Source organism: Lactuca virosa, chromosome 2 (genome assembly GCF_052849685.1).
Source record: "Lactuca virosa cultivar CGN04683 chromosome 2, Lactuca_virosa_CGN04683_v6, whole genome shotgun sequence".
Lineage (NCBI taxonomy): Eukaryota > Viridiplantae > Streptophyta > Magnoliopsida > Asterales > Asteraceae > Lactuca > Lactuca virosa.
The window spans coordinates 128,668,212-128,686,177 of NC_136427.1; the positions used below are offsets into that span (position 1 = coordinate 128,668,212).

Below are 17,966 nucleotides of genomic sequence, written 5' to 3' on the forward strand. Positions count from 1 at the left end.
AAAATTAGGGTTTTTCTGTTTTGGATTTTGGTCATTTTCCGAAATGGTAAGGGTTTTTATTCATCATCGTCACCATCATTATTGCTTAATCTTATGTTGATGTTCCCCATGGCGTTCTAAGCTTTTGGATCATCAATCATGAGTATGAAAGCGTAATGACATTCCATAAGTTTGCATTGCATCGTATAAAGTCACTGATGTGCTAATCACTATTCTTCTAATTAATACTTGTGTTTGTTATGCATTCCCTTCTCCAGGTGTATATTGCATACTGCAATCAAAAGCTATACACACATTATTACCTAATGCTCACGAAATATATATAGACAGTTAATCTACTCAAGTAGATAAAAGAATGTGATTCCCTTATCAGAAAGCTTTTATCATGCAGGCTGTTGCATCCAATATAATAGTTGGATCTCAAGTTTGGGTTGAGGATCCTGAGATAGCTTGGATTGATGGTGATGTTGTGGAAATCAAAGGTGCAGATATTAAGATAAAGCTTTCATCAGGAAAAGATGTAAGTTTTTTTTTTTCTTGCAACATGTGTTCTCACACTGTTATAACAATGACATTTATAAAAACAAAATACTTGGAATGTTTTTTTCATGGTTTTCTTGATACATTTACATCTTGTAGGTTGTCACTACTTCAGCCCATGTACATCCTAAAGATCCTGAAGCTCCTCCATGTGGAGTAGATGATATGACAAAACTTGCTTATCTCCATGAGCCTGGTGTTCTTCAGAATTTAAAAAGTCGATACAATATGGATGAAATTTACGTAAGTATATATGTGTCAATTTAGTTATAAACAACCCTTTAAAACTTGTATATAAAATTTACCTATGTTCTTGTTTTCCAGACTTACACAGGCAATATATTGATAGCTGTGAACCCTTTCAAAAGATTACCTCATCTATATGACAAACATATGATGGAACAATACAAAGGGGCAGGTCTTGGGGAACTGAGTCCACATCCTTATGCTATTGCTGATTCTTCATACAGGCATGTAGTATATGCTTTCTTCTTACATGATTACATCTGTTATTCATATCCAAAAAATGTTGTATTCATGAATGAATGTCTTGTATGATTCACAGGCAAATGGTTAATGAGGGAATAAGTCAATCCATTCTTGTTAGTGGAGAAAGTGGAGCAGGAAAAACAGAAAGCACCAAAAATCTTATGCAGTATCTTGCATATATGGGAGGTCGCCCTCCAGCTCCAGGACAAAGGAGTGTGGAACAACAAGTTCTTGAATCAAATCCTGTTCTAGAAGCATTTGGGAATGCAAAAACTGTTAGAAACAACAATTCAAGTCGTTTTGGTAAGTTTGTGGAGATTCAATTCAATGAACGTGGGAAAATATCTGGAGCTGCTATAAGAACATATTTGCTGGAAAGATCACGTGTTTGTCAAGTTTCGGATCCTGAGAGAAATTACCATTGTTTTTACATGATCTGTGCTGCACCTACTGAGGTAAATGTAATTAGTTTAATTGTTGTTTTGATGTTTAGGAATTAATTTGTTCCATTTGTAATCAGTTTGTTATTGCATCATTTCAGGTGACTGAAAAGTATAAATTGGGAAAGGCTAAGTCATTTCATTACCTTAATCAAACAAATTGTTTTGAATTGACTGGAGTGGATGAGGCTAAAGAGTATATTGCTACAAGAAAGGCTATGGATGTTGTTGGTATCACTCATGATGAACAGGTACTAATATATTTTGTTTAATATTCATAAAGTCACCTGCTTAAAAAACCTTAAAAAACATTAAGTAAATATTTCTTTGTTCTTATAGGAGGCGATATTCCGTATTGTGGCTGCAATTCTCCATTTAGGAAATATTGAGTTTACTAAAGGCAACGAACCAGATTCATCTAAACCTAAAGACGATCAATCTAAGCTTCATATGAAAACTGCAGCTGAACTTTTCAAGTAACTAGTTTTTCCTTTTTTTTCCCTTATTTAGTTTGTTTTAGTTGCATACAAAATATGTTCATTATATATCTCAATGTATGTCGTAATAGGTGTGATTTAGAGGCCCTTGAAGATTCCTTCTGCAAGCGTGTAATTGTAACGCGTGATGAGAGCATAAAAAAGTCTCTTGATCCAATTGCTGCAGCTGTGAATAGAGATGCTTTGGCAAAAATTGTTTATTCAAGGCTATTTGACTGGTATGCTTCATCTGAATGGATGATTGTTATTGTATAATAATCATGTTCTTTAATTTTTGTGGTCTGGTTTATAGCACATGTATATTGTGTGAATCAGGATTGTAGGAAGGATTAATGAGTCAATTGGTCAAGATCCCGAGTCAAAATCCTTGATTGGAGTTCTGGACATCTATGGATTCGAAAGTTTCAAGACAAACAGGTGCTTAACTGGTACGCTTTTGTTTTCATCATATGAACAGGTTATTTCTTGCAGACCACTGCATGAAAAGCCTTTGGTTTTCATAGAAGTTTCTAGATAACTCGTGTTGAGTAATTTGATTAACATCCAGTTAGTAAGGGGTCATTTTATTAGTCAGGTTTTATCTTAATAGATTAGAATAGGCTTAGGGTTAGTTTAGTAACAAGATCTTCTCAAACAATGATAACAGATTATACAAGTTCCTTTTTAGTGTCAACCGAATGATTCAAAGGAGAATCTTGGCACCAAACAACTTTCAAGCATTCTGGAGACATTCTCTGATGTAAGATGAGAAGAAAGTCGTAGAAAAGTCCTGATGGGAACTTCACAAAACACAACTAATGATCAGTCTGTGTTGCCCACATGCTTTCCAAACTCCAAACAAATGATAAACAATGTTACCATAATTAATAAAAGTAGATGCCCCTCATGTGATCTGTACATGAAAGGGACACACCACGAAAACATTTTGGAAGATTCATTGTAACCGAATGACTGAACTTGCTTGAATATCATCTCGTAACCACTAAACCTTTTAGATAGAAAAAAATTGAATCCCTCAGACAAATTCTTGACAACATAATAAGATCAAGATCCTTCTCAGAGAAAAGAACCTTAATCGTCCACCTGTGTTTCGAGAAACAGGGAATTTTCCAATAAACCAGTCAAAGACTTTTATTCAATGCATAAAAAAATAAACAACCCTATGGAGCATTATTTATAATGTCCTGCTAATCCTATTTAGATATCAAAACCGAATCCTAGATTATAGGAATTCTAAACTGAAAACAAAACTAATATTCTGATTACAAGGAAAACTAAATAAAATGAAACAATTAAAATCTCTCTTGAATCCTGATGCCTATCTCCTGCGAAGATAGACCTGACCAAAACGGCCACGGGTCGTATCACAACACTTCACAAGAAAAATCCTACTTTGTTTTACTAGAAAAATTTATAGCTATCCAAGCATCCATGACACTCTCTTAGACCCCTTCCCTATACAAGAATTACTTGCCTAAACCGAGTGGACTATGGCAGTGATGAATGAGGTTAAAGATCTTGAAGTAAATAAGACTTGAGACTATACAGTGCTACCTAATGAAAAACGAATAGTAGGCCACATATGGATGTTCTCAATTAAATATAACACCAACTATAGTGTTAATTGATATAATTATGCCTAAACGTTTGGTCATGCGGCAAAGTTTAACTCCAATATGGTATTAGTATCTCTTGTTGCAAAATCGAATTGATCGACCACATTACCAACATGATGTTAAAAATCCATTTTCAATGGAGAATTAGAAGAGGAGGCCTACATGGATTTCCCTATGGGACTTGAAATACCAAGGAACCAAGACCATGTATGCAAGTTACAAAAGTCAAGTTATGGGATCAAATGGTCTCAAGGATCCTGATTCAAAAAACTCACATAGGTGATCAAGAGGCACGTGTACAACAGGAGCATCTTGATCATAAAATATTTTCCAACACTCATATGATGGACATAACGCAATTATGGTTGTTTATGTTGATGACATCATCCTGACCGACAACTACTCGTAAGAACTTGATAAATGGAAATCCATCTTAGGAAAGAAATTTGAAATTAAAGATCTTAGTCAGTTAAGGTATTTTCTCGGGATGGAGATTGTAAGGTCTAGGCATGGAATGTTATTATCACAAAGGAAATACACGATTTGACTTATTGAGGGAAATCAGCCTACTAAGATGTAAACCTGCCGAAATACCAAAGGAAATACATGTTTGACTTATTGGTGGATAAAGGGAGATGCCAACGACTAGTCAACAACTTAATCCATTTGTCCCATATGAGACCGGGTATCGTTTTTGTAGTGGGCATTGTCAACAAATTTTCATGTGGCCAATATCCTCACCAAAGCTCTATCAAGAATCAAGTTCAATACTATGAAGAGAAAGCTAGATATATTTGATCTATATATCCATCTTGAGGGGGAGTGTGGGATCATTTATAGAATTTTGTTTTGAGTAATTTGATTTTTTCCAGCTAGTTTGAAGTCATTTTATTAACTAGGTTTGATCTTTAGAGATAAGCATAGACTTAGGATAAGTCCTTATTTTTTAATTAGGAGTTTAGTAGCTATAAATAGATGACTTCCTAATGTATCCTATAAATAATTTTGTATTTAGAAAATACAAGATCCTGACTGTGTATATGTGGCAGAGCTTAACAAATATTATTCATTAATAAATCCGTACATGGAACTCATATTTCTTTTTCTCTAACAACTCCTAAGTTTAATTTCTGACCTATCATGTTATATATCCTGCTGACTGTGTATCTATGGCAGAGCAATACAAATATTTTTCTGATGTAATATTTTCTTGCTGGATTTATCAGCTGATGTTTTTGAATACTATTTTAACTCAATTAATAATGACCCAATGCAGTTTTGAGCAATTTTGTATCAATCTGACTAATGAGAAACTTCAGCAACATTTTAATCAGGTTTGCCAAATAAAATAAAAAATATTAGTTATTCAAAGGAGATGTTAATATTATGAAGCAACCATATTAATCTGATATGATTTTGGGTGTATCAATTTCATTTCATCAGCATGTTTTTAAGATGGAGCAAGAAGAATATACCAAAGAGCAAATCGATTGGAGTTACATAGAGTTTGTGGACAATCAAGATATTTTAGATCTCATTGAGAAGGTTTAATTTAGTAGAACTTTAATATTGGATTATACTTTGAGAATTTTACTGTTATTCTAACTGAGTTTTTGATTGCTTTAGAAACCTGGAGGAATCCTTGCTCTTTTGGATGAGGCTTGGTATGTAGACATTTTTGTGTATATATATATATATATATATATATATATATATATATATATATATATATATATATATATATATATATATATTACTGTTTATTGTATTCTTTACATTTCTAGAATTAACCTTTAAATGTGTAATTCATATGCAGCATGTTTCCAAGATCTACACATGAAACGTTTGCTGAAAAGCTTTACCAAACATTCAAGGATAATAAACGTTTTCAAAAGCCAAAGCTTTCTAATTCAGCATTTACCATTGACCATTATGCTGGTGAGGTATGTATTTTTACTTCCCTTTATTCAACATGGTGATATCAATAATTAATAAGTTTTTCTTATATCTTTTTAATTTTTTTGTTTTGATTTCAGGTCACATATCAAACCGAGTTTTTCTTGGATAAAAACAAGGACTATGTTGTTGCAGAACAACAAGCACTTTTAAGTGCTTCAAAGTGCACCTTTGTGTCAAATTTATTCCCACCTCTAACAGAAGAGTCATCCAAAACATCAAAGTTTTCATCAATAGGTTCACGGTTCAAGGTATAATTTTCTTAATTTTAGGGGAGTTTGTTTCAGTGGATCAGTTTAAACTCATCCAATCAAGTGATTAAAATCGATTTCCGTTTTCAAAAATTGGATCCAAATAGTTCAAACTAAATTAAACTCTGATCTAAACCAACCAAATTACAATTCGACTGGATTAATTTTCACAGATTCTGTTTTGAAGACTAAGAGACATTCCAAACAGTGTTAACATAATATTTTTCTATACTTATTTTTACTTTAAAAATATCTCTTACTTTTTCTGTTTATTTATCTAGTAACTTCCTGAATAATTAAAATTTACCAAATATTCAAACAACTGATTATTTGGTTTTTGAAATTATACATAATTAAAATATTTAAAATATATTTATATAAATAAATCTGATATTCAGTTTTTTGGACTCTTCGGTTCTCATTTTGGTAACCAAAAGCAATCTGAAATCCAAAATATTTAGTCAGTTTTGGCCCAAACTAATCCAGAAATCCAAATATCATCTAATCCAAATTGTCCAATTGTACAATTCCTTTTTATCCGAATAGTGAACAACCCTATTTAATTTACTTAATACACCAATCTACTTCTTTCTGTTCAGTTTAATTTCTAATGTGAAATATTTGCAGTCACAATTAACACAATTGCTTGAGACACTGAGTCACACGGAGCCACATTACATTCGTTGTGTGAAACCCAACAATCTTTTAAAGCCTTCTATCTTCGAGAATCAAAACATACTTCAGCAACTACGTTGTGGTGTAAGTTACCACCTATGATCTATAATCTATCATATGCATACATGTTCAGAAAGTGATCATTTATGACATTACAGGGAGTTATGGAGGCAATTAGGATCAGTATGGCTGGATTTCCTACTCGCAAACCTTTTAAAGAATTTATTAGCCGCTTCAAAATATTTGCACCTGAAATTGCAAAAAAAAGGTACTTGTATAGTTGTATAAACTTTTTTTCTAAATATCGTTCCTTTTTTAGTATTTATTATATTAATTTGCATGTCATCCTATAGTGATGATGATATCAAGACTTCGAAGTTGCTTATAGAGAAGGCAAATCTTCAAGGTTATCAGGTACCTTACCCTCCTTTTTCATGAGGCCCACATATGACAACAAATGAGTTAATCATTTATTTATCCTATCTTGTGTTATTTAAAAGTTTTTACTTAGGTAATAATACACAACACAGTATACAACGAATTAGACCATTAAAAATGTCCTGTTAATATGTTTGAAATGAGATCAATATTGAATATTATTGATATTAATTGGGAAAATTGCAGAAAAGAGCCATGTAATTTACTATCATTACGAATGTCGAGAATATATTTAATTTTTACCGATAATAGCAATGTACTTACATTTCTTTAACCATAATAGTAATGCGCTTTCATATATTTACCAATAATATCACTGTACTTTCATTTATTTACCCAAAGTAGCAATATGTAACTTGACACTTTTAAATAGCTTATAGTTGTTAGACTACATACTATATTTTATCGTTAATATTAGTAATGAAGTTTAAGCACATTGATATTACAAGGATAGGAATATAAGTATGCTGCTATTATATAAATAAAGTAATTTTATAAGTTTCATATTACATATTGCTATTATTGGCTTAGAAATGTAAGTACGTTGCTACTATGGATAAAAATAAGGTACATTGCCTATATTGATAACGAAAAGAAAGTACCTTGCTATTTCCTGCAATTTTCCCATATTAATTTCATTTTTAATTTTATAAAAAAAGTAAAGATGTTTTGTGAAAATTTTATTTATAAAATGAAAAAAATAAAACTGGTCCCATGTACTAGTATAAAAAAACTAATTGTTATAATTAGGTAAAAATATTTTTGTTTTTTGTTGCATGAAATAATCTAAAAATATATAGATTAAATAAATAAATAAGTTAGTTGGGACCTATTTATAAACTTTTAAAATATTTATGGCCATTGTTATAGTTTATGTGTTCTTAATTTGACATGACATGACAATATTTTTGCAGATTGGTAAAACAAAAGTATTTCTGAGAGCTGGTCAAATGGCAGAACTAGATGCTCGAAGAAGTGAGGTTTTGGGAAGATCTGCAAGCAAAGTCCAGAGAAAATTTCTTACCCATTCTGCACAAAAGAAGTACAACTCATTAAAACAATCATCAATACATATACAAGCTGTGTGTAGAGGTATTAACCGGTGTCTCATCCGTATATGTTAAAATAAGAACTTGAATGTTTAACCTTAATAAAGTAAATGTTTTTAATAAATAACTTCAGGACAAATTGGACGCAACCGTTATGAGAACAGAAGGAGAGACGTTGCTTCTGTTAAACTTCAGAAAGATGGACGCATGTTTATTAAGAGGAAAGCTTACAAAACTTTATCCGCTTCAGCTATTAATATTCAAAGTGCAATACGTGGAATGGCTGCACGTAATGAATATCGAAATAAAAAGACAGAAGACGCAGCAATTATTCTTCAGGTATTTTGGAATTCGTACCATGACTATCAAATCTTTACTTTTTTTCCCTTTTCTTTTGTATTAGGCTTAAAATGAGGCTTGTTAAAATTATAAATGCATACTAACCCCTAGTGTTTTATAGCATCATCTACATTTGGCCACATGATCAACAAATAAGGAAACAATATTGTGACTCTAATATACATTCATGTACGTGAAATCAAGAAATTAAATAACCATTACCTAATCTAGAAGGATTTACAATCTCTATTCTAATTTACAGGGATATATGATCTTTATATTAGGAAATAAAATAAGCTTGGATTAAAGTAAGAAAAGTCTAGTTAGCTAAAAAATGTATGAATAGCAACATACTTTAGTTTATCTGTCTATTATAGCGTCCTAATGTAATTTATTTCTATTACATACAACATTATTCTTATTAAGGCGTTGTACATTGGAAAATCTACCCAATTATAACATTGTAATTTTTATTATTAGGAATTGTACTTTCAAAGATCTACCTAGTTTATATGGGTTTGGGTTTGGACTAAGAAAGGCCAACACATTGTAAAAGTTCCAAGATGTATTTTCTTTAGGAAAGTATAACATTTTAGCTGTAAGGGAGTTTGTAGGTAAGGGTGAAGATTGTGTTTGATTTATTATAAAGGGGGAGTTGTCTTCAGCAAAGTGATATGGAAAACAATGTAAAGTTGCTTCGTAGATAAGTCAAAACAATGCTAGCCATGATGTGAAGGACTATACCCGAGAAAGATAGATGAGGCGGATCAAAAATCCATCTTGTGGCGATTATATGACCGAAGATGGGGAAAGCAGTGATATATGAATAACCAAAGAAACGAGTAGACTGGGCCGATTAAAGAGATGTTCAAAGGGTGACTTGGGTGTCGATGTACGAGACGACATGTAATTGAGAAAGACGGTTGTATGAAAGACATGATGCCAAAAACGCCGAGGGACATTCAACGAGTAGTGTGAGGCCCGTTTCAATGACGTATCAATGACAGTATTCAACAAATACATTTTTCTCATTTGTATGAGGACAAGATCATTGGTGAACAATTCCAAGAGATGAGAAACAAGAGGGGAGATGGCGTAATTCAACCCTCGCCCAAATCAGTTTGAACTTTTACATTTGGTTGTGAATTGGCATTCAACCATTGTAATAAAGAGTCTGAAAGTGTTATAGACATCTGATTTTTAAGCGATTGGAAAAATCCACATGTATTGAGAATGATGATCAACACATAACATAAAGCATAAATGACCATCAAAAGATAAAAATAGGTTCATGGCCCCAAACGTTACAATACATCAAATGTAAAATTTATTGCTTCGAAAAGAAGAAACATGTAAAGAAAGTTTTCACAACTTTCCTATTTGGAAAGAGATATAAAAAATGGATGCCAAGACGCAAGTGCCAGAGAGTACAAGATGCATGAACAACAGAAAAACAACTTTGTTGATGGAATGAAGCTGAGGAAGATAAAGTGAATAGAAACCATGTTCACCAGGCCCGTGAGTAAAGTAGAGCATGTAGAGTCATCCTTCAAAACAAAAAAAGTTAAATGAACTTCAAAAAAGTCATGATTATCAAGACCTTTTGTTTTAAACAAAAAGAAGATTTTTGGTGATTTCGGTTATGTGAAGAATAATAAGAGACGAAAGGTTTTGTGTGGTGAGTGAAATTTTAAGGAACCAATATAAAATATAGGAAGTCCCTTACCATCACCAACATGGAGAGTGATGCGAGTGATCCATGCTTGCCAAGTCAGGCGTGACATGGCTGTTTTCTCTGGTGTCCGACAATCAAGTCGTAGAGGCATGACTATCAACAACATTAGAAGTGGGATTGGTACGAATAGTAGAAGGGTCACTATAGGGGCACTATGATATGCCTAAAGCCATAAATATTGCAAGTACCATAAACTGTGTTTTGATTGGAGACCCAACTGAATTGCTGACCATCACCTCGGCCCCAATTTTTTTCCTCGAGGGTTTCCACGTCTGTGATTACCATGTTTGTTGTTGCTAGGTTGTTGATAGCCATAGGAAGCTTGAAGGGTGAAGGGTGCTAATCCAGAGGGCATTGTAGGCACTAACTAAAAACCAAGGACGGACGCAATAAGACCTAGTTGGCTAGTTGAGAAGCCATAAAGAAGAAGGATCCAAGAGAGTCACAATGATTGTTTCTAGTGGTATGAAAAGCTTGGATGGTAGATGTGGAGGAAGCATGGGTTTTTCTAAACGTGTAATCATGATTGTTGAATAGGGCTTGTAGTTTATTAAATGCAATATGGAATTGCCGCGCAATGTTGGTGGATTTGAGATTGTTGTATTCTTCCCGAAGACCACAGATGGTAAACACAACTAGATCTTATCCTTTAATAAGCAAACCAATAGCAACAAGTAGATCAACATATTTTGGTACATGATTTACATAGGCGTCGATTTTTAATTCCCCATTCATTTCAAGGTATATTCTCTGGAAGATGAATGAGGTTCATATGTTCGTTCTAAGGATAACCAAAGATCTCAAGCAGCTACACTATTGACATGACAGAAGGAGGCTTCAAAGATGGTTGAAATAATCAACATATGAACATATGCATCATTGGATATGCTTTGGGATAACAACGACATCCGTAGGTGTGAGGTGTTTAGGTGGACAAGGAATTGATTCACCCGCATAGCCAAATAAATTGTGTGTGAGAAGGGGTGAATCATTGCCTTCGAGTAACCATAGTTGGTTGGGCTAAGTGTAATGGAGAACTTGCGGGAGTTTTGGGAGGTTTTCTTTGTTATGGTGAAATTGTCGAGTAGGGCCATCACTATTGGCTAAAGAATGATGAACAATACGATGAAAGGTGTCAGCATGAACAATACCCCTTAGATTTTTAGGTTGCCTTGGCGGTGGTTTTTGTTGTGAGCGGTAGCGATAAACCCTAGGCTTTGATACCATAATGAACCCACAATATCTTGTATATTGATCGTATGATATGAGGTAGATACATATCTCTATATATAGAGAGAGATAAATATTACAAATAGGTATCCTCTAGATTAGGATAATTATAAACTTAACTAAACTATACTAGTAGGATGCTATAATAAACAATTAAATAAAAGTATGTTGCTATTTCATGCTTTTAACACTTGTAATTAATTATCCCTACAATAGGCTTTTATTTGCGATCACCTCAACCGTGAATGTCAGCGTTTGTACATAAGTTATTATTGAAGTATATGATAATTTTTTTTTATGATAATAGCTTATTTAAATGATGCACAATCTATGGTAACTTTCAGAGACAATGTCGACAATATGTGGCCCGCGTCCGTTATTGTAAACTGAGGAAAGCAGCAATAAAGACTCAGTCTTTCTGGAGATCAAGACTTGCAAGGAAAGAACTAAGGAAACTTAAAATGGTAACCATCTTTCATTTTTTCTAAATCCTAATTTAATTTATTTTTTGCAAGCTTATAAACACTTTCTCCTCTGCAGGCTGCAAAGGAAACTGGTGCTCTACAAGAAGCCAAAACTAAACTCGAAAAGGAAGTAGAAGAGCTGACCTGGCGATTACAAGTGGAGAAGCGCATTAGAGTAACTACCATTTTGAGTAGATTACAGAAAATATGGGATGAACTTATCTGTTGTTTTTCTTATCATTTCATTTACTTTTTTGTAGTCCGATTTGGAGGAAAGTAAACATCAGGAACATGCGAAATTTGAGAATGCTTTAAAAGAAATGGAAGCTCAATCTCAACAAACACAAGAACTGCTTTCGAAGGAACGAGAAGCTGCAAAGATGGAACTTGAAAAATCTCGTGAAGTTGATGGAGCTTCAAACAAGGAGGTAGTCGATAAGCTTACTACTGAAAATCAAGAACTCAAGGTAGATTTTTATCAAGTCATACAAATTAATTTTCTAGTTTTATAAATGTGCACTGATCACCAGAAATTCTTGATTTCTTGTTTGGGAAAAATGCAGGGCACAGTAAGTTCACTGGAACAGAAAGTTGATGAAATAGAAAAGAAGTATGAAGAGAGCAACAAATTAAGTGAAGAGAGATTAAAGCAGGCAACAGAAGCGGAAGAAAGGATAATTGAGATGAAACTCACAGTGCAAAGGTTATTATAGCAATATACTTTGACTATGTTTGACTATCTGAAGCTAAAGTAGTAACTAATTTCTTGCTTTAGTCTTCAAGAAAAAATAATCGAGATGGAGGCTGAGGAGCAGATTATGAGACGAAGACTAATGAATTCATCAAATTCGAAAAGGATGTCGGGACGTTTTTCATTCTCATCTAAGGTTAATTAACATGCCACAGTGTATAATTTAACAACCTTATTTATACTTTTTGTAAAAATATTTATCTTATTTTATTTATCATAACCTTTCAGGGTCCAGAGAACGGTAACCTTGTAAGTCTGAAGATACAATCTTTTTTAACTTTCCTAAAGGTGTCTTATATGCATTACTTAGCTTATTTAAAGGACAATTCTGTCATTTACAGGAAAGTGGAACACCTATGAAGAGATTTGATAGTTCATTGAGGCAATCAGCTATTGACAAGCAGCGTGTATGTGTCTCAGTAACATAACATAACCGAGATTTTTTATAAAATAACATGAGTAAATTTTTATGCTTCTGTATATATATGGTACAGGAAAATGTTGATATTCTTATCAAAGTATCTACAGAAGATCTTGGGTTCAGTAATGGAAAACCAGTCGTCACATATATCATATACAAAAGTCTTATCCACTGGAAACTTTTTGAACAAGAAAAAACTAATGTATTTGACCGACTTATCACCGTGTTTGGTTCTGCAATACAGGTGAGATGTTACAAGGAACACATAAACATGTTTCTCCAAAATGCGGAAATCTTGACAGTTGTTGCCTTTGCTTATATACTTATATTGGGGTTCCTGTTGGGAAATTGGTCTCAAAGATTCCAAACAACTCGCCCAATGACAAATAATAGAGAAAATTCGAAAAGAATAATATACTTGGAAAACTCCAAAACATGAGACAAATGTTATGAACTGGACTTATAAGAACAAATTCAATAACAACAATTCAACTAAAAGCTTCAAATACTGATTGATAACCTCAAATTTACCCAAAAGATTACAAGAACAAATGATAGGTTAGCTGATTCGAGATAGCTACTCTCCCAAGGAATAAATTCCAGATTCACAAAATATTGATGGATACCTCACTCTCCCTTTCCACTACCCTCTTATACTATCTGACATAACAAACTAACAATATGAAATGCCCAAAATACCCCTAATTCTCCTTGCACTAGTAAGATGCTCTTTATTTGTTGATTTCCCAAACTACCCCTATCTAAAATAACATGATATAGTGGATGCGTAACAATATCCCGCCCTCGAAGAACCACCTTGTCCTCAAGGTGGATAAAAACGATGTATAGCATCCTAATTCTTCCAGTTGGTCTTTTTATCTTATCCTCATCCTTATACTGATCTGCAGTCGAGATACTTATTCCACCCACTTGCTCATCTATCCCCAAGTTCATCTTAACAGATTCATCAGTCTTCCCATTTTCATTAATAATCAAACACGGGGGCAAGTACCCGTCACTAGAACCATCAGCCTTCTTGAACTTGACTAGAGCCTTAGCAATACCCCATCCCAAAATATGCACCTTGTCCTCAAGGTGAAAGGAAAAAACATAAGGCACAGTTATGAATTCTTCCCAAGTAACTTTCAATATAAGCTTGCCCTTCCACTGTATAATGACTTCTAATTGACTCTCTTTTGATTCTTTAACCTCACTACAGCTGCCCTCCTCCATAAATTCAGAGTGAGAAGTTCTCCCCGGTGCAGAATTCCTCTCATTAGATATCACCACAGCTTCTCCATCTTTCTTGTTTTCAGCAATCTTGCCGAACATTTCAATGTGTTTCTTCCTGATGACTTGCAGAATCTTGTTCCGGTGTAGTCTTTCCTGGGAATTGTTGTCTGGTAAGTCATAGGAATCCACAACATTCCCCGAGGGACCAAGATATTTCTGCATCAGTTCATTGCAAGCGTTCATAATGAACACCCTTCTCACGTTCGACTTGATGTTGTTCATCTTCTTGCCTGTGTCAAAAGGATCAAACATAGCTCTCTTTAGAACAACTAACTTCCAATTGTTATGATCCCACATCGGCCGAAAGTACTATAAGTTGGTGGCTTATAAGTCTAGGTGTCCCCTCCTCCTACAAGTTGGCTTTTGGGAGTGAGTTCTACACTTGGGCTTATGGCATGATACGGGCCTAGTATGGGATGGGTCCGTATCAACAAACCACAAGCCTCCAAAGAAAACAATTCACTATACAATAAATCATTACAATCACATAGACGAATTTCTCAAGCCAATCCCTCTAATTACACCCACACTCTCCGAACATTAACTCACACTTTTCTACATTTTAAAACAAAAGAAGAAAAGAAAATAGTCAAATACTCCAAGTGTATTTGTTTGGGGCATTTTGAGGCATTTACTTATTATTTCTAACTGTTACTGAATCAACTTCCATGTTGTCTCTGCATTGTCTTTCCCAGAAAGAGGAAGACAATAAGCATATGTCTTATTGGCTCTCTGCCACATCTTCATTGCTGTTTTTGCTTCAGAAGACTTTAAGTTCTGGCGCAGGTGCTCACAGGCCTCCTCAGCCAACATCAATATTTGGAAGAATGGCACAAGTACTGAGTTATACTTAACCATTTTATTCATAAATGATTTTTATTATGAACTTTTTAATAATTGCAATGGAGCTTATAAACCATTTTGTAATTGATATTTTCTAGAGTTTTCGCAAATCCCCGTCATATTCGGACCTTGAAATAGTGCGCCATGTAGATGCAAAGTACCCAGCTTTACTTTTCAAGCAACAACTAACTGCTTATGTTGAAAAAATATACGGAATCGTTCGTGACAATCTGAAGAAGGAATTGTCAACTCATCTCAGATATTTTATTGAGGTAACGTTAGTGGTTTTGTTTAAATTGTGGATCAGTTGTTTGAAATTATAATGCATTTCTGTATTAAATGGCAAGTGATAGTGCTGATTTTATATGTTTCTAACAATAACAGACAGGAAAATCGTCAGATGAGCACATTCCTCCATCTCTTCGTTGGCAAAACATCATTGAATGCCTAAATGGCATGTTACATACTTTGGAAGAATACAACGTATGTGATCTTATTATTATTATTTTTTTAATAATGTTATTATTCATGTTTTGATCCCATCAAACATGATTATCTCAGGTTCCAAGTGTTCTTGATCAGAAGATTTTCGCTCAAGTTTTCTTTTACATCAATGTACAACTATTCAACAGGTAGAGCTGATAGTTACCTGCTCTTGATAGCAACTCGTTCATCTTCCAATTCTAATATCTTTAAAATTCTGTCATCTATGAATACTATGAATCTAAGTATCCAGTTTAACCTATTTTATCATCTAATAATTTATAAGCGTTTTTTATATGGAACCTTAGCCTTCTTCTACGTAAAGAAAAATGCACCTTCAGTCACGGGGAATATGTGAAAGCAGGGTTAGCTGAGTTAGAGCTTTGGTGTAATCATGTCACAGAAGAGGTATTCATTAGGTTAGACACTTTCTATATTTATTGAATATAGAGTTCGTGGTTCTAACTAACTAATTCCACTAAATCAGTACTCAGACTCGGCATGGGATGAACTTAAGCATGTAAGGCAGGCAGTTGGATTCTTGGTATGTTTCTACATATTGTTCCTTAGAAACCACTACAAATGCAAACTTAATGATATGTACTTTTTTTCTAAATTTCAATTTCCTTCCTATCATAATTCTGTGAATTTAAACTTTTTTTATTATTGGTATGCTTTCTACTCCTTATTATGATAGGCAGTATAACTTCCTTTAGGCCCCGTTTGTAACTAGAGGACATAACATAACAGGTTGTCTTGTGTTCGGCGTACACTGGACTGAGACTGGTATTGATGTCAAAGGGACAAAAACTGCAACTTTTTGTCCCACCAAAAGAGGTTTGATAGGGACTCTTTGTTGGTCTTTCGTTTGTGCAAATGACGTGAATGACCTCCTCATCTTCGTCATGGAAAATTGCCATAATAAGCAAATGACGGGATTGGAAAAGTTTTCTAGGTCTATTTTCCATGATGAGGAAGAGGAGGGCATTCACATGATTTTCACAAACGAGAGACCAACAGAGAGTCCCATTGACATTAATCTTTTTGGGTGGGACAAATAGTTGTATCGTTTGTCCCATTGACATTAATCTTAGTCTTAGTCCAATGCATGCCAAACTCAGTACAAGTCTGAGTCCAGTACAACATATCAAATGCTGCTTTAGTGAATGTGAAAAACATCATCTTTTGATGTTTATGCAACTTATCATCGTATTTGAAAGTTCACCATTTACATTCTGCAGGTCATACACCAAAAGTCCAGAATTACCTACAATGACCTCACAAATGATCTATGCTCTGTAAGTCTCCCCTTGTTCTTGTTGCTGATTATATGTTCATGTATGATTTGACTAAGTATCTATATGACATTTTCTTTATTTTTCGGGAATAAACAAGTGATGCATTTTGTTTCAGGTTTTAAATATTTATCAAATTCACAGAATTTGCACACACTACTGGGATGACAATTACCATACTCCAGGCGTAGATGCCTCAGTAAGAATAAAACTATAAAACTCATTTATCATTTTGCTTTTATGTTTTGTTCTTGATGACCCTTCATCACCCTCTAACCTGTATACAGGTTATTACTGCCTTACATAATAAAATAGAAGAGGAAGAGGAAAAGCAAAAGAAAATGTCACATGATAAAAATAACTCCTATGAAGATTCAGATGAACATAACTCCTTTTTGCTGAATGACGATCCCAGGTAAGCAATAAAACACACTATACTGTAGATACACATATTGTTGAACACATTATGCCGCAAGGGTTAAAAAACAAAGGAGGGTTCTGGAGTTTGGATTCCAATATAGATTGGGACCTAATTCGAATTCCAATTCCAATGTGCACTGGGATTTTATGGAAAGTTTTATATGATGATGTTAAACAAGTGTGATTGAACTGCTGTTTTTCATGTATGCAGCATACCGTTTTCAGTTGATGATCTTATGGGCTTCTTCCATGAGAAGGATTTTGCAGAGATTAAACCTACTATTCCCCTCGTAGAAAATCCAGAATTCAAATTTTTAGTGGAGTAATGCTGCCATAATGTACATCCACCTATTGCTCAATTTTTTTTCATAGATGTAGGTAGATTATTCTTTATTGTTTAAGCATCCACTGCCCTGGGTGTAAAGCATCCTTAATTTTAGGTTAGATCTGTAAAATCCGTAGGTCTTTTCAGGTAGAGTATAGAAGGGGAGTGATGCATTTTGACCTATGGTAACTTTATTAATTTATTCTATGAGATTAGGTTTGTTTGTTTGTTTTTTTTTTTTTTTTTTTTTTTTTAGCGGGAAGAGTAACTATTTAACTATCCAAATCCCCATCAAGATTAGAAAAGAAGTCTATATATTTGATGAAGCGTAAAAAGTGTTTTATGATGTGTTTGTTACATATGGCACTTGACTGCATTTAACTTAACTTGTAAAAAGTTCTTTATGATGTGTTTGT

General features: G+C 33.8%; 1 protein-coding gene across 1 annotated transcript; it reads left to right on the forward strand.

Moving 5' to 3' along the window:
- Nucleotides 1-385: 385 nt before the first annotated feature.
- Nucleotides 386-17,551, forward strand: LOC145156503 (myosin-6-like). The gene is made up of 36 exons (XM_079075842.1): nt 386-520; nt 640-783; nt 865-1,010; nt 1,106-1,484; nt 1,571-1,720; nt 1,809-1,945; nt 2,038-2,184; nt 2,282-2,383; nt 4,859-4,916; nt 5,026-5,127; nt 5,209-5,246; nt 5,399-5,525; nt 5,619-5,789; nt 6,417-6,548; nt 6,623-6,732; nt 6,818-6,878; nt 7,817-7,994; nt 8,085-8,290; nt 11,600-11,719; nt 11,796-11,894; nt 11,980-12,186; nt 12,283-12,422; nt 12,495-12,586; nt 12,658-12,719; nt 12,812-12,877; nt 12,965-13,135; nt 14,880-15,020; nt 15,126-15,311; nt 15,412-15,510; nt 15,589-15,659; nt 15,819-15,918; nt 15,998-16,054; nt 16,752-16,808; nt 16,924-17,004; nt 17,093-17,220; nt 17,437-17,551. Exons 1-36 carry the CDS (start codon nt 386-388, stop codon nt 17,549-17,551), a joined length of 4,515 nt encoding a protein of 1,504 aa, XP_078931968.1.
- Nucleotides 17,552-17,966: the final 415 nt, after the last annotated feature.

Coding starts and splice junctions, on each gene's coding strand:
- LOC145156503 (XM_079075842.1), top strand. CDS start 386: ATGCAGGCTGTTGCATCCAATATAATAGTTGGATCTCAAGTTTGGGTT. Junction 6,549..6,622: donor TTCAGCAACTACGTTGTGGT/GTAAGTTACCAC, acceptor ATGACATTACAG/GGAGTTATGGAGGCAATTAG. Junction 12,720..12,811: donor GTCCAGAGAACGGTAACCTT/GTAAGTCTGAAG, acceptor TGTCATTTACAG/GAAAGTGGAACACCTATGAA.